General features: G+C 44.4%; 3 protein-coding genes across 5 annotated transcripts in view, besides 2 other annotated features; 1 reads left to right on the plus strand and 2 right to left on the minus strand.

Moving 5' to 3' along the window:
• The window catches only part of jeb (jelly belly), a 34,147-nt gene extending 30,766 nt beyond the window's left edge, over positions 1-3,381 (minus strand). The window contains exon 1 of one of the 2 annotated variants that reach the window (NM_001273981.1): positions 640-3,381. In NM_001273981.1, the coding sequence (NP_001260910.1) occupies positions 640-2,101 (1,462 nt within the window). In that variant the 5' untranslated portion in view covers positions 2,102-3,381. The remainder of the gene's footprint in view (positions 1-639) is intronic. The other variant, NM_136882.3, reaches the window with a different exon arrangement.
• Positions 3,382-12,306: 8,925 nt separating this feature from the next.
• Positions 12,307-12,353: a mobile genetic element.
• Positions 12,354-22,530: 10,177 nt separating this feature from the next.
• Positions 22,531-22,693: a mobile genetic element.
• A 42-nt stretch (positions 22,694-22,735) lies between these two features.
• CG18343 (uncharacterized protein) lies at positions 22,736-23,365 on the plus strand. 2 transcript variants are annotated; one of them, NM_001273982.1, is made up of 1 exon: positions 22,736-23,365. In NM_001273982.1, the coding sequence occupies exon 1, from the start codon at positions 22,899-22,901 to the stop codon at positions 23,196-23,198; it is 300 nt and encodes a 99-aa protein (NP_001260911.1). In that variant the 5' UTR covers positions 22,736-22,898; the 3' UTR covers positions 23,199-23,365. The 2 variants fall into 2 exon arrangements, with proteins under 2 accessions (NP_001260911.1, NP_610728.1); NM_136884.3 differs by having other exon boundaries at positions 22,828-23,276.
• SkpB (SKP1-related B) lies at positions 23,336-24,270 on the minus strand. Its single transcript, NM_136885.4, has 2 exons — positions 24,026-24,270; positions 23,336-23,967 (listed from the first exon to the last, which is right to left on the minus strand). Exon 2 carries the CDS (start codon positions 23,963-23,965, stop codon positions 23,480-23,482), a length of 486 nt encoding a protein of 161 aa, NP_610729.1. The 5' UTR covers positions 23,966-23,967; positions 24,026-24,270; the 3' UTR covers positions 23,336-23,479.
• Between the last annotated feature and the right edge of the window lie 167 nt (positions 24,271-24,437).

Here is a 24,437-nt window from a genome sequence, read left to right on the forward strand (position 1 = left end):
TTCGGGACCTGCCCCACTTCCTTTGGCCCTTTGAACCCAAAAAAAGAAAGCACACACACTCGCGCAATGGCTATGTTTAAGAGTGTGTGTGTGTGTGTGTAAGTATGTATATATGGGGGGTCAAGAGCGCGTTTCACTCGACTCAATTCGACACGAAACAGCGCAGCGATATTGGAAAGATATTGACTATGCGACTATTGTGGGTAAATGTTGTCTTTCTGGGCATGTAACACGCATTTGTAAATTAACCATGCCGCAGTAATTACAATACACTGCGCTTTAATACAGAACTACTTTGCGAGATATTCGATCTGATTTAATAGTCATATTAATATTAAATCAAAATTCTTAATTTCTAACCTGATTTGATGACCTAAAGAACTTGGCTGCAAACCAACTATTTCCTGCTTTTAATTTTGACTAACTATTTTAGAATTTCGAAAGTTCACTCTAATTAGATTTCATTGAGGTTTTATTTCTTGCGCTGGGTGCATGTTCGATTGGATCGAATTAATGCCAGACAGTCGGCTAAAGGTCAGCGTTGAAGTCGGCTAGGTTCCAACGATTCCTCCCCCATAGTCCACCATTGAAACCCCAGCTCAAGCCTCTATATAATGGGAATTTATAGGTATAACTCACCGATTTGTGGCACATCGTATTGCCGTTGACCGCGGGCGGTGCGCAGCATCAGCTGGCTGGCTATGCTGTGTGAAATCGGTGGCTGCGCTGAGTAACCGCCTCCTGGCGATCCCATGGATCCCGCCGATCCGGAACCGGATCGCTTATGGCTGGGATCCTTTTTGTCCTGCTGCGACTGTTGCTCCACCTGCTGCTGTTTAGGTAGTCCATCGCCGGCGGCTTGTTTGCCGGAGGAAGAAGTGGCGGAGGAGACGGCCGAGGATGCACTGCTACCTAGCTCGCTATGTGGCTTCTCGTTATCCTTGGAGCCGGAGCGAGTGGATGGTTTCAGGTGCTTGCTGGCCGTGGCCTCCGAGTTGGCGGACAGCGATAGTTTGCCATTGCGCTGTGGCTTGAAGTGCTGGGCGAAGATCTGGCGCTGCAGCTGCTTTTCCGCCTCAGGATTATGGGCAATGCCCTGGCCATTTCGTTTCCTCGCCCACTTTTGCTGCACCCTTATGTTGTAGTTGCCCGGGTTGTGGATTTTGCCGGTGTGCATCGCCTTGAAGGGGGCATCTCGCTGCTCCTGTTCCTGCTCGAAGAGCTGCTGCAGGGAGTCGGGTGCACCCAGCTCCAATTGCTCCAGCGTGCGATAGGGATTCTCCGGAAGGGTTTCGTCCTCCAGGCCGTGATATTGATAGGCATCCAGTTCACGCAGCAACTCATCCTCGCCCAAGTGCGGCTCCTGCGGTTCCTGCTCCAGTTCCGAGAAGTCATCAAAGTCGCCGAACGAGTGCAGCGGTTCGTAGAGAGCCTCCACCTGCTCCTCCCTCTCCGCTGGCTGCACCACTCTTCCGTAGTATTTAACGGGTCTATTCTCCAGATCCCTCAGCTGCTCATAATCCTGTTCCAGGGTAACCGGCGTCGGTGGTTGCTTCTGCACATTACCGAAGATGTAGCCCCGTGCGGCCTGCTGCAACAGCGCCGGATAGTCGCCCACTTCCAGCTCCTCGCTGGGCTGCATCTGTATCCGGCCGGCAATGAAGGGATGACCGCGATGATTACTGCCCGCCGGCGGCTGTTCCGCCGTCTGCTTGGCGCGGGCCAGGAGCATTAGTCGCTCTCGCTCCAGCTGGGCCATATCCGCTATCTCCTTGTTCAGCCGCACGGTGGTGGCATCGAAGGCGGCCGCTGCGGCGGACCGATGGCCATGCGGCGAGGATCCACCGCCGGGCGGAGATCCTCCGGGATGCTGTTGGTGCTGCTGCTGCTGCGAGGGTGCGGTCTGCCAGGCGGCGGCTACTCCCGTCGAGGGTCCAACGGGATGACTGGGCACCTGCACTGCCTTGGCTTCGCCCAGCGACTTCTCGCCGTTCCCATTCCCGTTCCCGTTGCCATTTCCGTTTCCGCTCAGATGGAGGGCATAGAGGCCGCCCTGTATGAGCAGGACGCAGAAGAGCGTCTGGGCCAGCGAGCAGAACATTTTCCGTTTGTTGGTCTGGCGCAGCTTCTCGATTAGACGGCTTATCTTGGCGGTTTCGGGTTTACCAGGGGGTTTACCAAGGGGAAAATACAGTTAGTTTGCTAGTCCGGGGGGATGGTGTTTGGGGGTGGGGGCGGGAGTTATAGAGACTGGTGGCAGGTGGTTTTTCGGGGCTGGTGGCGGTGAATGGTGGTGAGGGAAAGTCCCGATATCAATGTTTCTCTCTGGACTTTCGATGCTTTGCACACACGGCTTTTGTGGGTCTTCAGGCCCCACACCGCTGACCAACACTGTGCCGGCCTAAGCCTGGCATTGCACTACACTGGCCTGCACCGAACGAAGTTTTTTCGAAAATTTCGAACTTTTCCAAATTTGTGTGTGTGTGTTTTTTTTTTCTTTTTCAAACTTTTTGGCTATCGCGTTTTTGTGGATGCCTTGCAACGACCGTTGTTTATGGTTTCGTTATTTTTCGATATTATCTGTATATTTTTTCGGGCACTTAACTTGGCGTTCTTCTTTTCACTGGCCAGTCCACTCGATTTCGATTTAGACCTTAGGCTTATTAGTTAGTTTTTGTTCGCGGCACTTTGGTTTCTTGGGTATATAATTTTCTTGTGTTGTTATTCAGCTTTCGTTTGTGGTGTGAAAACTTTCCCTTGTTCTGGGTGAGTGATGTTTTAGTGGACTAGCTTTGCTACTAGTGTGTATATTTTTTTTTTTTTTTGTTATATTCTTTTTTATCGCCTGGCTCCAAGAGTGTTCCGCACGTTTGAACCGACGAGCAAGGACTCGTCGTGTCGTCTCAGCAGGATTTGCCTGTTTGTCTGCCTTTTGCTTGGCCGCCTGACGCGTGTCCCTCTGCCACTGCCTCTGCCTCGGTCGGCGTCGCGGTCGCTGTCGCTGCCCGCGTCGACGTCGCTGCCGCTCCTCAAGGCGTTTCGGATTTCCACTTTATGTGGCAGTCGTTGTCGTAGTCGCACTCGTACACCCACTCCCTGCACGCCCCGCCTCGAATTTCACTCCTCGGACGAACCGCTGGCTGCTGGGCTGGCTACTCTCCGCTCTCTCTCTCTCTGGCTCCTTTCTCCTTTCTCCTTGCTCTTTCTCCGTGCTCCTGGCTCCTGGCTCCTGGCTCCCTGCTCCTTTCGCCGCTTTCTCTGCTTTCTCCTGCTGCTCCTGCTGCTACTGCTACTGCTGCTTCTGGGCTTCCTCAGCTCCAGCTTGTGTGCTCTCGGTCAGCGGGAAAAACTCGAGCTCGAAACGACTGTTCGCTCTATACTGAGCACTGCGGCCGCTCAACCACTTGTTTTCAACCAGCCTCATGTGTAGAGTTTTTCCCGAAGCCTAACGGGATGAGAGAAAGTGAGAGAGAGTGCCTGCTACTGCGCACTGTGCACCGTTACCGGCATCATTGACTCCCTGTTTTCCATTTCCCAGATGCCATATGATTTGCGGTCGCCAGTTTGCGTGGGTTGTTCAACATCCGCATCGGAGTCCTTCGTTCCGGCGGGGCATTTCCCCAGTTCGACTCGAATTTGGGTAATCCCATTTAGCTGTCATCAGCTGTGGCTCCACTAATCCCAACAACAGCCGAGGATTCAATCACTGAATGCACTTTTCACTGGGCTTACCCGGAATCGCGTTGTGTTTTCTTGCCGGAAAAAATCAATTGTGGGAAAATTAAGTGATACCACAAATCTGGTTTCTCCCGAGCTAAGGTTTGTGATTTCATTAATGGGCAACTAATGGGATTTTCACTGAAATCACTTACCTAATGCATGTCGACCAACATTTTTGTAACCCTTTTGTAACAGAAGATGTTTGTATATAAGTTTCAAACATTTAACAACCTTTTTAACAACCACATTTTTAAGAAATCTTTCATTTTAATGTTCGTCATAATTACCGTAAAATATATTCCTAATTATTGAACAAATTAATACTGCAATACTTAAAGACGGTTAGTAGAAACCAAATAAACTAAATGAAGTCACGATATATAAATGCAGTTATAATAACTATAATAGATTCTGATCATAACAGCCAGTGCAAAAGATTTGGCAACAACTTATGTGCCATAACTTATGATAACTTAGTACATTTCCCGTGATATTTACAAGCCCCTTTCTTATGGAATATGCCGATCGACCGCCCAACGAACTAGCGGTACATTTCCCCTACATTTCAAAAGTCGAAAACGATTGACAACCACACTGGCGAGATACGTACATACATACCTACATGTACATATATCTACTGGCAAAATACAACTCACGCAGCAGCAGCGCCGAGGATATATTGTGAATAAAAATGAGCACATAGATTGCAAGTCATTAAAGCTGGCGAACCGAATACGAATCGGGAAAGGGGAGGACGCAGAGCCGAAGGACCCTTCGATTCGGGTGTAAGCCAACATGAATGAAGGAGAATGTCCTGTGGCAGAGGCGTCATCGTTGCTTGCAGCCCGCTTTTCGCTTTTCGTTTTTCGATTTTTGCCATTGTTCTTGCTGTTGCACACAACAAACAGCTGAAGGCTGGGGGCGGGGGTGGGGAGGCGTGGCAGACCGAGGACGAAGACGAGTCCTTTTGTCGTCACAATGTCTGTGGCTTTTACGTTTTACGAGCGAGCTATAATATATTCGCCGTGCCAACGTAATGATATCCGAGCCGAGGTGAAATTGAATCGCGAGCTTAAGCTACGTGAATGGACTTGTTCCACGGTGTGGAGAGTTTTGAATGGACGAAAAGGTGAATAGTCGCCATGTATAATCGAAAAAGTTTCGGAGTCGAGCGTAAAAAGAAGGTGAGAATACAACTGGAGAATACAGTCATTCATAGCAATATTTTATCAATCAAGTCTGAACATAGAAAATTAAGTTAATACAGTAAATTAATTATTTATTAAGAAAGGGCTATAAGATAAACTTAATGTACGCTTGTAAACTCCTACATGACTATATTTAGTATTTCACCATAATGTTTGCTTTACTGCTGTAATATAACTAAATTCGATATTATTTCGATCTCCAAGCCATATCTCTCTGTTTGAAAGTCTACATGCAAAAAGCCGGCTTGGCCTCTCAATTTGTTGCACGACCCGAAAGTCTCCGGCTCGTTTGGAAAACTCTACAGGCGACGGCAAACAGCTGAGCCTGGCCAGGACCTTTCGCCGCCCCCAATACGCCTGGCCCGCAACATGGTCCTACCACAAGCCAAATGCACTTGCTGGGACCACAGGCGAGCGAAGGATTCCTGGTGGGGGGACAACAACAGATGATTCTGCCGCTGGAGTGCGCAGGCGCAAACTGAAGAGGCGACGACTACGTCAACAACAAAAATCGAAGCGGCGGATTTTCATTCAGGAGATAGCACCAACCCACCCACGAAAGTTGGGGAAACAAGAGCGCGAGCCCTCGAGCAGCGATATGGAAATGGTAACATGGGTATGGGGCTTGGGAGTGGGGAAATTTCAAGGAGTAGGGGCATTTGGGGAAAATCAGCGCCTGGCTGGCGTCGTTTTTCGACGGACGATGTCGTCGTCGAGGAGCCGAAGAATCAGGGAATCGCGGAATCGGGCAACTGTTGTGGCCGAGAAACGGGGGGCGGAACGAGGACGATGGGTGCGCCGCACGACGATGACGCCTACGCAGCTCTGTGACGTAAGCAGGCTCGCAGGACCTCCGAGCGAGGAGCCGAAGCTCGAAGCGAATGCAGACTGGCCCCATTGTCCTGGCCGATGGCGATTCATTGGCGATTCCACAGTTGGGCTCGTCACATGGCCACCTCGGCGATGTCCTGTCTCACACACTGATCCTTTTTAGGAGCTGTGCACCTTTGCACTTGAAAACTGGCGAATCGAATGGAAGGGGGTTTTATAACTTAGGAATGACTACAAAAAGCAAAATAAACTATGAAAATTAAAGCAAATTATATCTTATTAAACTTGTAGATGATATATGACAATTAAGGTGTTTGCTATACTATACTACCACAATCCTATTCCTAGGGAATTGAAAGTAGAAAGAGAAAACCAATGTAATTTATATAATATAATAGATAATGATATAATTAATATTTACTTAAATGTTTATATACACAATTGTGCTTAACTGTACACTAGCAACTCCAAATAAAACTCCTCCGTATAAGGATGCTTTCTAAGCATAATAGCTATTACCTTTATTATTTCGATACCTTGATATGGGTTTCAATTAAAGTGTTTCCTTATGCAATAACCCCATGTCATTCGCCCACCTTCCCCGCCTCCCGTCGTGATTTATGATGTGGCTTTAATTGCCCGCAGAGAGCAAAGTTCAATTACAACCCCCGTAAGTGTGCTGCACTTTGGTGGGGCACAGGACCCTAATCGGTTGACTGATGGGCGATGACGGAGATCGGCTCGAGTGTCCGCCTGCTTATGCTCAAGTCGCCACTTGCTGATGACAACTCCGGCTTCCGACCTCCAGTCATGGCCACCTCCAGCTCCAGCTCCAGCTCCTGCTCCACCTTCACATCTACCACCCATCGACATCGGGGCTGGATTGCCGACTGTGCTGTTGACATTGAATTCCGTGGGATATGGCCAAAATGCTATAAATAGACAACCAGCCGAGTTGAGCAGAGTTTCCTTTTGGCGCTCGCCGCTTTTCCTTTTTTTTGCGCGCCGCCTGTCTTTCAGACTTCGTCCACAGCCAAACAGGAAATTGCATGGATTCCACGAGACGCTGCCAAGACGCCATCAAAGCCGTTGATTAAAAATTGAACAGCAAGCCCAGCGACAACGCAATAGGGGCAAATAAATAGATAGGGTGTAAGGTGGTGTGGCAGCAAGTGGCAAGTGGACTCCTGGCCGGAGGAAAATCTCGTTGCCAACGAATGGCCGTACAAACAAAATCAGACTTCAAGGGTCACTTCCGCTTCAAATGGCAAATCGGGTTTATGCCGGCCACCTCCTACTGGCATAACTCCCTCAATTCCCCAATTCCACAATTCCTCAATCCCGATTATCGAATAAAACATGTCTCTGTCGCACTGCTGGCTTCCAAGAATTTTGCTAAATTAGTTTCCGGACAAGAATGCTACAAGCCGCTTCTTTTTGCCCATTCAACGGGAAATATGGACATTTTTGTTGCAATACGAATATAACTGCTTGAAAATCAAATGCTGTATAATAAGATGAAGGAACGTGAAAGGATATGCTCAAATCAATCTGAAGGATGCTAAAGGATGTTAGTCATATCAAAGGCTCACAGTTACAATTCGAAATTCGAAGTGAATCGATAATGGTTAAGTGACTCAATCGCTGAATTTGACAGACAGACATAACTGAGGGAAAACGGTGCTATAACTCGCATAACATCATTACATGCCTCGTGTCTATTTCGGGATTATAATTCATGCTAACAGTTGAAAATATTTTTCTCCGTGCAGCAGAGCGCTGAAATTATGCATAACTCTTCGCCCACCAAATGCGCATCTCGTTGTAAGTGGCCTCTTAACTATCACTGCTATTTTTTGCAGTAGTATGGTGCACCAAAAAAAAAGTTATTTTCGCATTGGCTAAAAATAAACGCTTACCAAATTTTAATGTCACTTTCAATGTCAACTGTTACGTACCACCTTGTGTGGCATTTGTGGCATGAATCAAAGGCCCGAAGTGCAGGACTTTAACCCGAGGAAACCTATTCGATTTTTGGGGACAGTGCAAGGCGGTGCTTTGAGCTACTATTGTAATATTGGGTTGGAGGCACTACAACGTTTAGCAAGTGGGTGACAATGAATCGGTTGTGACGACAAGTGGCTGACATTTAAAAAGGCGAATACGAATATACTGGCCAGTTAACTGCAGACCATAATAATTATGCGGTTAGGAACGGTACCAAGTGGGCAGGTACCAATAGATTTCAATCTACGAAATGCAACAAATCGACACGGATACAGATACGGCCGCAGCTACACGGCCGCAGCTACAGCAGATATAGATACAGATGTGTACTTGTAGCTACGCACAAATAATTGTCGGGAAATCAATAAGCCACGCCCCACGCCCCCGATTTTTATGGCGCGTGCGAGTAATCAAAACGACATTTCTCTTGCCTATGACGCCGCAATAAAGTATGCCGTAAAATAATTCATTCAATTCACCACCGACCGTTGGTCTATATACTTACAGGTCCTGAATAAGGCAGTAGTAGTAGTAGTAGTATTGGTTCATAGGTGGGTGGATTGACTTGTGTGTCCTTGGGGCTCGTTGCATTGATTTGTGCAAATCAGCTGCCTAATCGCCAGCGAGACGTTAATTGGATCAGGACCTACGCACACGGGTAGGATATTCGACATTTGCCCGCCCATTGCGGCAAAAATTTAAATAATATCATAGAGCATAATTAAGCATGAACGGGCTTATGTATATCCACGACAACACATCAAGAGTTCGCTTCAAATAATTTATAATTAACCAGAATGGCGGCAGGGGGCATTCTCGGAGCTCGAATCCCAAACGGTACACCCACGCTCCAGATGGCAGGGAATATCCATTAACTTGCAATTAGGCGTATTAAGTGGGTCTTATTGCGGCGAACGGTGGAGATGGGGAAAGTGTGGAAGTGGCATCTATTAAGGATTAACATTCGATTTTTCCCGCGCGCAATGCAATTAATCATAGCGATATGCCTATTTCAATCCACTAATCTAATTTAGCTAAGTTGGAATTACTGCATTTTATTTTCACTGCATTTCTTGACGTCTTTTCAAGAGAAAACTGAATCAAGCGAATGCAATTTCCCCCACTCGGTGAAAGGAAATAAAGTTTAGTTTGAGAGAGTGTGGAGGGGGGGGGGGGACGGAACCGCCAAACTACTGTTGGCATTTATTAAAATGCAGTTCATGCGGGGGGAAGTGGGATGAACGGAGGCGGCCTAATCGAATTTCAACTGCAGCAGCCGCTTTGAGAAAATGCCAGCAAGGACAATGCCAACAATCTGCCCTTTTATGCAAATTCTATGTGGCCGATGTGGCTGCTCATCCTTGTCTACTATACTTTTCCAAGGAGTCCGCCTATCGGATTCAGTGCTGAACTGCAGTGATTTCTGGAAATTTTAAAGAGGCTTTTTAATAATTTATGCGCCCAAAAATATTCCACAATTAACGAGTTTAATTCAATACACTGCGACAAAAAATGTGTCAATTTAATTGAGTACCATTATAGGCATGGGATCAATAAGATTCCAAATGATTTAGCTCCCAATCCACAATCTTAAACCCGATTCTATTTCGATTGAGATCGTTTTCGTCTCGAAATAAAGAAGGTTTTTTACAATTTTTCTGTGTGTAAGGCCATACTCTCCTCCTTCTATTATCCTTTTGTAGAAACTAGTTACATTTTTTTTTTACAGGGAATCCTTCCAACAGTTACATCCGTTTTTTATTCAGCCCAAGAAACCTACTCAAAATGGCCCACATTTCCTCTCGCTGCTAACGACTAAAAACCGCTTTTCCCGCCACTCCAGATTTTTCTTGCCTTTCGGTTCGCTTTCCATCGCTTTTCCCACGCGACTTAGCAACGTCGACGGGCTTTTGTGTGCGATTTAACGATGCGCAATGTAACTGTTACATTTCATTACTGTCATTACCAGGGATTGCCGTTGCTTTGGGCCATGTCGCTTTTGGCCAAGTTGCTGATGGTCAGCCTGCCGCCATTTTGATGACGTTGATGAGTCTGATATTTATTTGTTTGCGCTGTCGTTTGCTTGATTTCTTCTTGATGACGAAAAGCAAACTTTGTGAAACTTTTCTTTTTTGTTTCGCTTTCTTTCTGTTGTCTGTCTCTATTTCGTCTTCTTTTCTCAGTTTGTTTGTCAAATTTACCTTAGTGTCAGATCATAATTGTCCCCGGCAACTAGGCGCTTTGTTTTTGGCCAAGGACAAACTTGTAAATTAGCTTAATTCCTCTCGTCATGATGATGATGATGATGACAACGATGATGAAGATGATGATGAGAGATGGGTTCATAAATTAATAACGCCCACGAACTGCCTTTGACCCGACCGCCTATCGAATCAATGGCCAAAAACTAAACGGAAGGCAATTACAAGAACAAACAGCATAATTCACTCGGCCTGGTTAAATGGCACAGACCACGCCCACCTCACACACAGCCCCCATCATAATATCCGCAATTCAATGTTCAAAACTAAGCACATAGATCATTAGAAGTTAAATGTTTACCTTCCGCCACGTGGGCGCCTGTTTGAATTTCACTTGCCATCGATTCGATTTGGCGGCCCGAGAAAAAGTCAAGACCTCGAGTTATTCGAGCCGCAGCTCATTAAACATATAATGGGCTCTCATTAGAAGAACCATTTCTACTTCAACTCGTCAACGATAATTCACAAATTCAGCCAAATATTTGGTTACAGACTCCAGAGAATGTCGTTGCCGTTCATTGACAATTCCAAAGTGATGAGCAGACTATAAATATGTGCATTGAATGGAATGTGATTCTAATGAACGACGAGGCTAACCAAATTTATATCCTTAATCCAATCAGTCTTTCCTTATTATAGAACTAATTTAAAATAGTTTTGAAGTAGTTAATTATACAAAAGAGGGTATAACTTTGAATTATTTAATTGCTAGAAAAGGTGCTGTGCAAAATGAGCAAATAAAACGCACAGGTGTAATCAATGATATCATTTTATTTACACTTTAAATTACGGCAAATATCACATTTATTCCTTTCCATGCCAGAGCAAATAAAATAGGTAACATACAGCTTCCTTTGAGCCAGAATTTGTGGCCAAATTATGTCCTCCAACCAGAATTTATGTTGACTTTCGTTAACCAGATATTTGTGAATGTAAAAAGAGTCTTAACGCCTGTCGCATGTGTGTGTGTGTGTTTTTGATTATTTTTAGACCCTTATTTGCTAGGCCAAAATCCGCCCACCAAATCCACCGTGCATATGAGAGGGCCCAATCCGTCGTTGATCGATTTCATGGGCAAACATTTACTTATTTGCATCGCAGGACCGCCCACAAATGCGGCACTTACGCGTATTTTTAGACAAACATTTGAAAATAGGCAAAAGATTATGTAGCCAAAAACTGGATACGCTCTCCGGCCTTATACATAATACCGTCTAATTGACAAGTTGAGAACGAACAGACAGGGGATTTAATTAAGCCCAAAACTGTGCTCGAGTGCGTCTTGGGCCGGTCAAATCTCGTTAGCTTTAATTAGACTTGTTTATCACACACATGCTCATTCGCTCTGATTGCAGGCGACACAGTTTTGGCATCCTTTGTCTGCTCGGTACTAGTGCCCATGTCCTGTGTCCTGTCCCCTCTGTCCCATGTCCTATATCCTTTGCCCAGCAGGACGCACCGCCAAAGCCGCTACAAGCGGTCCGCATGATGACAACTAATTGGGAATGGGCCTGCAATTGTGTGTGCCTGCCTCAGCGCCACATGCTTAACACTCGAATTATCTCAAAATTAACTAATCCCAGCCCCAAAGCCGGAAAGCAAGTGGTCTAGCTGGGCAGCTCGGGTTCATGCACTTGGAAAAATCTCAGTTAACCGAAATAATCAAATAGAAAAGCACAGGTCCCATTCAGACATAAGCTGTAAGAACTTGATTTAAGCATACTTCAAAACAGTACAACAGCCTTTATATTTAATTATAATTATTTTAAATATAATTATTTTTTGCAGTGCTTAGATAATGCATCAGTTGGCACTCACACAAGCGAACCGTTTGAGCCGTCGAAATGAAGAGTGGTCTTTGGCCAGCAGTGTCCAGTTGGCATAAACATAAGTTATGGACTTCAGTTGGCTCCGAAACCCAGACAGCAAAATGCCAGGGAATCCTGAAAAATTTCCATACATTTCGGTGAATTTCCGCATCGTGCTCGCACTTTAATCAACCCGTACTTTTGCAGTAGGCGTGGTCAGACACTTTTGAGTTAACTAAACTGGCACGTACTTCTTGCTGGTTTTTTCCACATTTTTGGCTCCTCTATACGTTCCAGAAAACTGGGCGGAATGGGGCGTGAAGGTGAGCGCTAAGTGTGTGCTGAAAACGCTTTTTGAAACTTTCGCAGCGGTTTGTCATAATTTGGCCGACACGTTTGCAACGTAATTTCGCAAATGAGAGGGCCACGCGAGCATTGGTATAAACTAACTCATAACTCATTATAAAAAACAAGAGAAAACGCTATAGTCGATTTCCTCGACTATCAGATACCCGTTACTCAACAAGTACTACAAGGAACACAGACAGACAGGTGGACGTGGCCAAATCGACTCTGATATTGATTCTTATACTTTACATGGTCGAAAAAGCCTGTTACATACTTTTTTAACCCTATTACTCTACGAGTAACTGTAATGTTTAAAAAACGACTTTTTTGTAAATGTCATGCTTTAATATCCTTTTGCCAGCGGCTTCATTACACATTATGCACTCTTATTCGTGTATTTACGAACGATTTCTATAACTGAAACTGATGTGCCTTCAAACACATTCTGGCTGTGAGTTACCACACCTTTGACATGTCTCAACTTCGAGATCGCCCCACATTGCAGCCACTTCAGCTTCAGCCACCCCATTTCCTGGCCACCGAAACGTTTTCCGACCGAGTGCCTCAGCATTTATCAACATGGATGAGGCGGCGGAGTACGTGTCCAGGTCGCCAAAGACGAGGAAGGAGCAGGCGGCACTCAACAAGCTTCTGCGGCCAGGTGGCTGCTGCTGATGCAATTTCTCTGACATAAGGATTAGCAAATGGAACACCTAACGCCGTGGCATCTGGCGAGTATATAACCCCTCTGGGATGTTCCGCAATCAGGCAACCGATTGCAACGGCGGTCTGTCTACTGCATAATATTGAAAGGCTTTTGGGGGCGGAAACTCTTTAGGCAAATATTATTTACGAGCCAAATTATGGACTCAAATAGTCGGCTAGCTGCTGAAATGGACTTTAAATGAAATTTATTTTATTTATCAGCTGACTCATAAATATGCCAACGACACACACACACACACACACACCCGCGCCAACTCAAATACTGACAAAGGGTAACTTCTTGCCTTTTTTTTCCCCCCCCTTTTTGGCAAAAGTCAGGAAATTTCCATTTGTAATAGAAGACTTTTCGAGGGCGTTTTGCCAGTCAATGGCGCACAAGTCGCACAAGAGAGCGGCATATGAATGAACCTCCATCACCCCCGCTGGCATTTTCCTCCTTGGGCGAACGGGTCGTATGAGCAATATGTACATACATATGTGTATGCTTAGACGTCGACGCAACCTTTGGGCGAGTGCAATAACTGCAGGCTCAATTGATTGAAAAGCAATTTGTTCCGCCCACACACTCGCATTGACATAATATAGTAATGTGTGTGGGCCAGGCAGAAAATAGGATGCCAGTAAATATTCATAACTGCTAGCGGATTGTGCAATAGCGGACTCACAGTCGCATTAGGCACCACGTTGGGATATCCCCACCGATATCCAGCTGGCTTCTCGATGCATCCTTGCGCTCACTGGTTCACTGGTTAACTGCCTCAACTGACGGCTAATGGACATGTAAGAGTTACCGCAGAACAAACAGTTTAATGCCAATCTGAAGTATGTGTTGGCCAATTCCGCACGCGCTGCAGTTAATCTTAGTGGGCGCTGGGCGATGGTCGGTTTTGGGTGGTATGCGTTAGTGTCCTTGCGCGGAAAAGTAGGCAACGCGCGTGTTTTTCCACCCGCCAGAGCGAAAACTAAGAATAGTTTTGCGTTCTCTATCTGTGCACAAACATAAATTTCACACTCGCATAAATTCCATTAAGAAAAATCAGCAAAGCGCGACAGGCATACACAATAAGGGAAAACCGCAGTGGTGGGTACAAAGTGGTGGGGGTTGGTCGGAAAACTAGAAGCATTTGACGCCCACGCCGACTTTGGAATTTTCAGCTTTTCGTTTTCCTCATTTTTTTTCCACTTTTTTCGAAAGTGGAGCTGCTGCGTCAACTGTTTCTGGCCAAAGACAGCGGCGCTGTCATAAAACGAAACCTAATGGCGAGCGAGGGAGACGGAATCGTTTGCCGGTATAGACAGAGATGGGGCGAAAGTGAGCCAGCTCAATAGACTAGCGTTGGTAGTACTCTTACAAGAATTTCGCCACTACAAATATTTGGAGTATGAAAACAACGGGCAGCAGCAACAACAGTGTACAACACCCACGCGAAAAATCTCTACGACTCTCTGACTGCCAACTAGCCACTCACACACACAAGCACACACATACCCCGCATAGTGTGCGTGTGTGTGTGTCTCAATGAATGATTTTTCAAGCCCCAATCGGCCAACAGCAACACTAACGCCAAGGAGCCAAGGACAAATCGAGTTTATTGCGGGTTGTTGGTTTTTTTTTTTTGGGTTGGGGGCTTGGGGTTCTGTGGCAACGACAATGGCGCGTAGGCGTTTGCCGCCAAAAATGCTGCCGGCAAATATGCAACCCCAGCCACAAAGGTCTCAACCCATTCGGTTGTTTCATTGTTCCATTCAGAGTAGATTGCAAGTTAGTCTTATATGTACAATATATATTATAGTATGTGGCTGAATGCACGGGGGTGCCATGATGTCAACTGCTCAGTTAGTGGGAATTTTAGCGGCCAGCAAGGCGCGTAAACTGTTTTAATAACCCACTTTGCATGGATTTCCCGGAAACCGAGGACACCTTCATTCATTAGGCATTTATACGATTTCGGTGAGATACACGCTCTACTTAAGGGTATTACAGCTAACTGATACTGCTTAGAACTGAAAGTTATAAAGGATATTAGAGAAGCTTATCTAGTATAATTTAATGGATTTTAATTCAAATTAAAACAGACTATATTTATTACCTACAAACTTTAAGCTTTTTTTTTAATATATTCCCCGAACATTTTAGTACGACATATACATAGGCATAATTGCCGGTTTCACCGATGTCATTTTGAAAGTGCCTTATATAATCATAGTTCGGGGAAAGTTGTTGGCTGTGGAAACATCGTTAATTGAAGGCATTACCACCGCTGTGTGCAGGTATGACAATTTCGGTTGATTGCTTGTGAGTTTTAGTGTTACGCAAATATTTATAATTACAGCTGGACGCCGTTGGTTTCATTTGGGCATTTGCATATTTAAGCCGAAGCAGCATTAAGTTCCATTGAAATCTATCCCTGTAATTTAAGCAGCTAATTGTAGTATCTTTTTCTATACGCAAACAAATTCAACTTGTCTAGTTTTGCAAATTAATCGATACTTGTATCAGTTAGGTCGTTAATGTGTTAAATATTTCTAAGAATATACTATAAATAACTTAGTGTTTCTTATTCACAGAAGGATATATCATGTTATGGCATCAAGATTATAGTGAATTATATATTAGATTAAATTAGTATCAATGCATATCCGCATATTCATCTGCATCCACTGATATATACATACGTGTACCTGTTCAGTTCAATGCGCTAATTGCTGAACTTTCAACAAAGGTGTCCTGCCGTTGAATGTGTGAGTGCGATTTTTGAGTTCGCCATGTTGCCATGCCAAAATGCGCTTTTTTGCTGACTGTACTCGAAAAATTTGTGCTCAGCTCTTGGATGTTGGCCAAAATGTGTAGATGCATTTGTATCTGTATCTGTATCCGTATCCGTATCTGTGTCTGTGCCTGTGTATCTGTATCTTTGTGTGCGTGTGGGCCAAGAACACAACGTTGACAATGGCAAGTCGCTAGCAAAGGAGCGGAATGTGGCTTCCGTTTGTGCGGAAGTCGTCGCCAGCTTCTTGCGTTCGGTCATCCTGCGCCCACTCGTTGAACCTCCTTGGTTGCGGAACCTAAAAATCACGGAAGCGGGCGGAGGGCAGAAATTATGGCGGCATTTGCCACAAATCGTGCGTGTAAAGTGATGTCATGGCCCGGCGTCGAAAGTCCAAGTGCATGCGTCAGCATTTGCGTATGATGCAATAGTTGTTGTTTGATGCCCCAAAAACAGATGCACAGCCACCTGACCAGACAAACCAACTGGCGATTATGACGATGCCTGGACAGTCCTCATATATCTGACAGTCCTCGAAACAATTTTTTCCAGCCCCCGTTAATATTGCCATTTTTTCCGCATAAAGCATCAAAAGATGGGCTAAAATGGCACGGGAAAGGCGGCAGATGCAGACAGTCAGCAGGAGGAGAAAGTGGAAAGTGGAGAGGAGAAAGAAGAAAGTAGAAAGTAAGGGAAAGCAACAGTCGCCGCCTTCGTTTACTGTTCTCATTGCAATAAAGTTGAGCACTTTGTGCCTTCTTGTCATGAATATTTGAACAACGCAAAACGGTGGGGCTTTCCAACCACCCAACAACCCCGCCCAACTCCTGGCAATTTTATTATTATTTTTTTTTTGTATTTTTGTCAACAACCTGTGTTGGTCCTGTTTCTGTTTTTGTTTTTGTTTTTACTGCTTGTTGTTTATGCGACTCCCTTGGCTATTTATAATTTAGCAGAGAAGAGCATTTTTGGTAATTAATTTTGTCAAGTAAATATTTCCAAGCGCCAAGCGTCACATTCAAATGTCTCGCTTTCAAGGCCAGCTCAGTGTGCTCATAGAAAAAATCGGATTCATTTTGTTTTTGGAAATATTGACACGTTTTGAAAAAGCACCACATGTGTGGTGCCCGTAAAATAGGATAAATACTTAGTACATTACTGATGCAATTCTTCCAAAAGCGGCAGAGGGCGAATCTTCTCGACATGGCACATCCACCCCCGCAGTATTTTATATAAGTACATATCAGACATATTGAGTTTTCCATTAGCATGAAAAGCTTTCTGGAAAACAAGGAAAACACGTGGGTACCTCTTCGATTTCTCAATTCTTGCCATTCACCTTTGCATACCCTATGCGCGTTTGAATCTCTCCTTTTTTTAGCGTATACGCAATATTATGTTAGGCAAAAATAAAAGGCGACCTACGACGACGACGTTTCATCATCTTTGCCTTAAAGGCACACAAGTATTTATATGTGTTTTTACAAATAAATATTCGCATTCGCAGTGGCATTCTGTTTATTGAACCAAATAAAAAGGTTGACAAGTCGGGCGGCGACAATGAAGGCACAACAAAGGCGGTCGGTCCCACATGGCGTATGAAATGCTCGGGCAAACTCAATTAGCAAGTGCCAAAGTGCCAGTGCTAAACTTTTTCCCCTTGATCCCGAATAAATGAAAGTTGTCAAAGTTATTCCATGGCCGGACCTCGCATTAATTTGATATACACAAAAACGGAGTTTTCGACCGGCTTGATGTGTGAATAACCTGGACACTATCAACCTGCTAGAAGTTTTTCTTTTTTGTGCCCCAAAATAAGATTTTTAAAGCAAACTGCTGCTGCGCTACACATAACCATTTCCTTGGCGATTTAATGGAGGCATCAGCGTTACCATTTTGAACGTCATCGCGGTATATAGCCCAACCCAAGCCAAACCCAAACCCAACCCATCTTATCTCATCCCATTTAATTTTATCTCGTCTTGTCAGCGAAGCGTACAGCATGCAGCCCACTTTTCGTCTGCTTTCCACTAATTAAATCCGCTTTCACTGCGGCCATGGCTGCTTCTACGCGAATGTGAATTTTTACGCTCACTTTTATGCGGCCGCATGGCATAGCAAAATATAGCATACTTCTCAGCGCTGGCGCCATAAATCAACGCTGGTAAATCAAAGCGCAAAACCAAACTGACATGCATTACGTATTTATATCTGGGCGAGAGCGGGCTAAAAGGCGGCGTGTCAAGGGCCATGCAGTATGCAAAACATTTAGATATTTATATGAGCATATATATGAGCATATGCTCACCATATGCATATATATATACGTACATAGGTCCCAGTAAGTGTTTGCTGGATGTCCTTTGGGTGCTCTTGGTCCTGGCTTTGTTGCCCCCCTTTTTTTATGGCTTTCCAGATGCGAGTTGAACGAAGGCGACGGCTTTAAAATGCAATAAATGGTGAAATGTTGAAATGCTAAAATACTGAAATTGGCGGAAGATATACTATGTAGGTAGATTTTCCGATAAATGCTCGGCACAGAGATGGTACCGCCGCGGTCAATGGGTTAAGTGCTCCAGACACGCGGTTAACCACACCAACCAGATACATACATATGTGCTGAACCCAACCGAACTGAGCTGAACTTTGGATCATCATGCACAGCAGCGCTTTTACGCTCACCTTTTCTAAGCTATTCCGCATCGCCACCCGCTGATGCACATCGTCAAATTTTAACGAGCATGTTGTACGTGACCTCCGCACCTCCCTCCCCAGCTCCCAACTCCCTTGCTCCCCGGTGAGGTGACGTCATTGAGGATTCAAAGTCGCCGACCGGCAAATGTCATATCAATAGATGTGGTCTGGGGTCTTTAGCCCGCCCACTCCAACCTTTGAAGCACGCGAACGCCATTTGGAGGCACATGGATTACTCCGATCGGGTCGTGACCCCTTAATACATCTGCCCATAACTCGAAGCCCTAAAGCGATGTTGAGGACAAAAATATATATTCTTTGTAATAAATACGTTATTATAGAAAATGCTTCTTCTAAGAAAACCAATCCCAGCTAAAGCACAAAAGTATTTTTCAAGATACAAGATTTTAAATTTAGTTTTCAAAAACTTTGTATACTTGGAATAATCGTTCCAAAAAACTACTACGGTTTCAAATGCATCCTTTTGACGTTTCTTTAGTTTCAAACTAAACAGTTAAGCGGATGTCCAAGGGATCTCCGACTTTCACATCGCAATAAGCAACATAAACGATATTTGCGTACGCTTTTTTTTTTTTTGCTGGGGGAACTGCGATTGCTTTGTGCTTCTTCTTTGGCTTTATGCGAGAAAACGAGTGTCGACGACATCGTTTGTCGGGCAAATTGAAATTTTATTATAGTCAGCTTATGTGTGCCGTACAATAAATTCTCATTTTGTATAACCAAACAACAACGGGCCCAACAACATCAAGATTAAGTTGGAGAAAGCCAGGTGGGGGCAAGTCAGGTGCGTCAGATGGGCAGGTGCGTCAGGTGAGCTGGTGGCTTGATTGAATTGACACGACGGAGTGGAGGCCACATGGCATCCCTCACTTGGAGCCGAAGCTGAAGGAAACTACTCCACTGCCGATTCACCTTTGATATTTCAATATTTCAGGCGGGGAAAAAAAGTGGCAGCTTAAAATTGAATGAAAATACTGAAAATATTAAAATGTGAAAAAAAAAATGTGAAATAAGGAAAAAAGGAAAGTGTAAAAATAATATACATAAATGATTCCCGTTGACTGCGCAATTTCATTTATTTGTGAGTAATTTCATTCAGCCCATAATTTCATAACGCGCTGACATTTAAGCGCGGATAAAGGCCTTTTTGGATCTCTGGTCAAATGATTCGGGTGGATCCATTAAGCATACACAAAGGCGCGTCGGAGCCCAAAAGGATACACTCGTATCCTTTGGGCCAGTGGCTCTTTTGTTTGTTCTTGGGCTTCTTGTTATTTTCCTATGCCCGCCAGCCTTCCTTTATTTCTTAGCCCATTTTTCCCCGCAGTCTGCCAGGCGAAAACTTTGCTTTGGCCCTCGAATATTTTCGAGTGGCTCCTTACGGCCACTTCCTGTGGGAGAACCCTTGCCACCTGTTGCTTCCCGCCACCTCAAGTTGAAGCTCTACGCCCGGGACGCAAAGCAATTTTGTGCGCGTTTTTTTCGGCGTGCTCATTAATTAAAAACAAGTTGACTATGTCAAATGACTTTGCCCTCGGCGAGCAACAGACTCGTATACTCGGATACTCAGATACTTGGATACTCTCGCCACTCGAGAGTCTTCCGTCGCGAAAAGGTCAGCTCTGAGTTGCTAAAGATGTGGCTGCCGGATCCGATGCACTTTACAGGTGACACGTGTCGCTCGCCCAGGTGAAGTGGGCCAAAATGGGTAGCAAAGTGCAAGAGCACTGCTGGAAGAGATGGGAGACCAATCTAATGGAAAAACAGCGAAAGGTGTCAACGGAATATAGTGTTCCCGATGAAAATGGCAATGGTGAAGCTGGCATATGTACACACACACACTCTTGTGTGTGGATTGTCTGCACGCCACAGATTAAATCTGTTCGGGAACTCCGTGTGCTTTGAAGTGCTTTAAATATTAAATATTAAGGGATTTCTAGGAATTTGTCAAGCTGCCGAGCGAGGAAAATCCAGAGCGGGCCAAAATGATGTGGAAACGAAAGCGGGCGTTCGTTCATGGGTGGAATAGCAAATGAAAGGAACCGGAAACGCTCAGCCAGAAGTCGAACGAGCAACAGGAAGTGCCGGCGAAACAAACAAGCAAACAAACAAACAGACAGACAGACAGACAAAGAGGCAAAGAGGCAAACACACGTGGACAACAGAAGACAACACTTTTATGAAGCCAGCAACAAAAGCCAGAAATAATAACAAGCTGGCTCTAGCAGATTGTGGCCATCCCTTCCCGTCACAGTCGGAATGAAATATTTTGTATTTCATGCACACTATTCTACACTTTGTCGTCCACAGAAACAAGGCGTGACACAGTTGTTGCACTTACAACACCCTCGGACACACAGAATCAGACCAACTGGCTTGGGCCAGCAAACGGAGATGGCCACTTGGATGCTCTACAGATGGTGGTTATCACTGTTTCCAAAATGGCACAAAAATTTACAGTTCTTTCCAAACAAAGAAACTATAAATGAAGTTCTTCTTAAGACGTGCGATTTTAAGCAAAGCCAATTGGCCCAGTCTGCTTTTCAACACATTTTTAAAAGATCTTAAGCTTGCGCACAGTGTGTAAGCTTCTTGATCTTTCCAAAATTCAAGATCAAAACAAACGGTTTATCTTGCATACTTTACTACAGGGTGACCTCTATCATCCAGTGCTGTTAATTAACTTATTAGCTGTCTTTTCAACTTGGAACTGTGCAACCCAATGAATTATATAGTGCGTTGGCATCACTGTCACCACATGGTCACATGGTCGTGGGGTCGTGCCTTATTTATAGCCCTAGAGCCCGTCCTCCTGGGCTTTGTGTCAAAGTCAGGCTGTCAGTTGCATCAAGTCGAGTTCAGTTCCCTGAAGTTTCGTTTCTAGTCCAGAGTGCAGTTGCAGCCCAGTTGGACATCTGTTTGCACTTTCCGCCTACGTCCTTTGTCCAGTGTCCACTTTTTCATATAGTTTGCGGCGGAAAAGCTGCGTGGCAAAGAGCATGGCTAATAACAGGTTGACAGAAAGAATAGGGAAACTGAATTTTTGGTAAAATCGCTATGATCTAAAGCATTTTAGGTCTAGCTGCTCTCATGGTTTCACACCCACTGTCTGTAAGTAATAAGTACAAATATACATAAAAGACCCTACTTTGCGCCATTTATTCACATTTGTAAGCTGGGTGGGCGACTTGACTGCTATTTAATTTTAATTTTGCCGGCGAATAGTAGACGCAGTACGTTGAACCGAATGAGCTCTAAGAAAAATAAAATTGCTCGTTCGCCTGTCGTGATTGTATTCTTTTTCATTTTTGAAGCATCAGTTTCAGGTATCGTTTTGCACGGCAGCCATTCCCTGGGGAATCCCTGGGATTTAACAAATTTTCAGCCAGTTCAATGCACAGCGTTGAAGTTTAAAGGTCGCCATTACAATTATGGCCAGGTTAGCTTTAAGACACTGTAGTTTGAAAAAAAAAATGGGTTTGGCCACTTTGATAACTCGAGAATGGAACCATCAGTGCGGCATAGCAGTTTGTCTTAGTACTCCAATTTAAATGCACGTTATCCAGAGAACAAACCACAATTTGAAAAAACACCTATACTTCATACATTATTGTTTAAGCTGTATTTTATTAGTGACATTAATTGCAATAATTAGCTGTGCGGTTGCTAATGCTGCTAATTTAAAAACTTTTCATAAATTTAATCAAACGCTCTTGGTTCTGGTTGTGATAAGTGAAACAGCATTTATTGATAAAGTGCGGTTTATTTTAGAACTTATTTAAAAATTGAAAGGTACAAGCTATTTTTAGAATATTTTGGACTTCCTGCCGATGCCAAGCATTAAACACTTATAGGTTGTAAACAAAAAGTTTTGCATATTTAATAAAACCAATTATGTATTTTTTATGTTTTCGTAGCTATAATTAATTTTTTTGTGATGTACTACACAATCGCCGAACATTAAAAACCGTAGACTATCACATACCTCTTACTTATAAAGGCTTTAGACTTCATCTTTGTCGCGGACCTGTTTGGGGCTATCGACAGTTAGTCAAGACCCAATTTAGAGCCGCTAGAAGTTAGAGATATTTGAGTCAGGACTTTACTCCGTTTCGATTTACTCCGTTTTAATCTCAATCTTAATCTCAACTCTCTAGGATCTATTGTTTCTGAGATCCCGACATTTATACGGACGGACAGACAGGCGTACTCGGCTATTGATCCTGATCAAGAATATATATACTTTTTATGGTCGGAAACGCTTCCTTCTGCCTGATACATAATTTTCAACGAATCTAGTATACCTTTTACTCTACGAGTAACGTTTATAAAAATTCTATCCATTTCTCATACCTCGATGTTTTGAAAAAATGCAGTGCTGCCACTACGATCGAAATGCGGTCACACTAGACAGCTGATTTTTTCCAACTGGAAGATTTGCTTTGCACACTGGACAAAGGAAATGTCCCATTTGTCGGCTTATCCAGCATATACGTCAGTCTAAACATGGAGAAAAGCTGCAGTATTGGCAACGGACGGGAGCAATACGGCTGGGGACATGGCGAACAATGCGGCACGCAGTTCCTTGAATGTGTCTACAGGAACGCGTCCATGTACTCTGTTCTGGGCGATCTGATCACATACGTGGTGTTCCTGGGGGCTACGTGCTACGCAATACTTTTCGGCTTCCGACTGTTGCTGTCCTGCGTGCGAATCGTCCTCAAAGTGGTTATCGCCCTCTTCGTCATCCGATTGCTGCTAGCTTTGGGCTCCGTCGACATCACATCTGTTAGCTATTCCGGGTGAAGTGACCAATCTGGCGAATGCCATCGGGACCACGGCCTTTAAACTACATTAACTAAATCAAATATAAATTCCAAATTGAAGAACACTGTAAATTACATTAAACGGTTTGTCATTAATTCCTTTGTTAAAGAGCACTTGCCAACATTAAAGCATAATATTTTATTTAATTAACCCAACAGAACAATTGCTGACTCTTAACATGATCAGCTAACTATCTCAATTGAAATGTTGATTAAACAAAAAATTTAAGCTTTAATTTCGTCATGGTAAGTTGATGGTATTCATTTATCCTCACACCACTCGTTCTCCTTGCGCACCTGTTCCTCCTCCTGTGGCAGAAAGTCATTCTGGATGGCGAAGGTGTCGCGAATAGCCTGCGGCGACTTGCCCTTGATCATATTGGCCACCGTCTTGCAGGTGACGTCGAGCAGACCCTGGATATTCAGGTAGTTTGCCGCGAGGATCAGTTCGAACAGCGTGCCCTGGTCGACTTTGAGAAAGTCAGCGTCCCAGGATGAGATGTCATCAGTGCGCTTCTCCTTGTTCTCAACCTCTTCGGTAACCACAGGATCGTCCTTGTGATAGGTGGCCCAGTGGAGCACTTTCTTCAGGATCAGCGAGTTGACATTCGGCAACGGCAGCACACTGTTGTCGCTCTCATCGCCCAAATCCTCTATTGCAATGCGAATCGTTTCCGAGCACTTGGCGATCTCCTGATCCGTGTCAAAGATCTCCTTGTCCGCAGACTCCAGCCGAATGATGGGCATCTCTGCGTAAAAATTTTTATTTTTGCTTATATCTATATTTTCAATTTTATTCGTACACACCTCCTGCTGATTTGGATCCCAAGATTTGATACGAAATCGGTTTGATTTATTTGCAGACGCAGCCAAACAAAATTTTTAGACACAACACGATGTCACTTAGCTGTGGCCTACTGGCTAAAAATAATATTCCCTTGCCTTCAACTTGAACCGGACTGGTGCGGCGGCCGCCTGAGAACAGAGCGTTTGTTAAATAAAGAACTTGGCTGCCAATAATTCCCCGGATTCTTAGAAAACTAGAACGTCGTACGATTTGAAGAGGAAATTTGTTAGTGAAACGGCCGCCAGTGTGCACATACTCGGAATGGCTTTAAAAGATGGCGCCTATTACAGTTAATGGTGTGGAGACACTGTGACAGCTAGCGGTAAACAAAAGCTCAGTTATATTTTTTTATAATGTATATATATATATTTT

The sequence above is a fragment of the Drosophila melanogaster genome, chromosome 2R (genome assembly GCF_000001215.4).
Source record: "Drosophila melanogaster chromosome 2R".
Lineage (NCBI taxonomy): Eukaryota > Metazoa > Arthropoda > Insecta > Diptera > Drosophilidae > Drosophila > Drosophila melanogaster.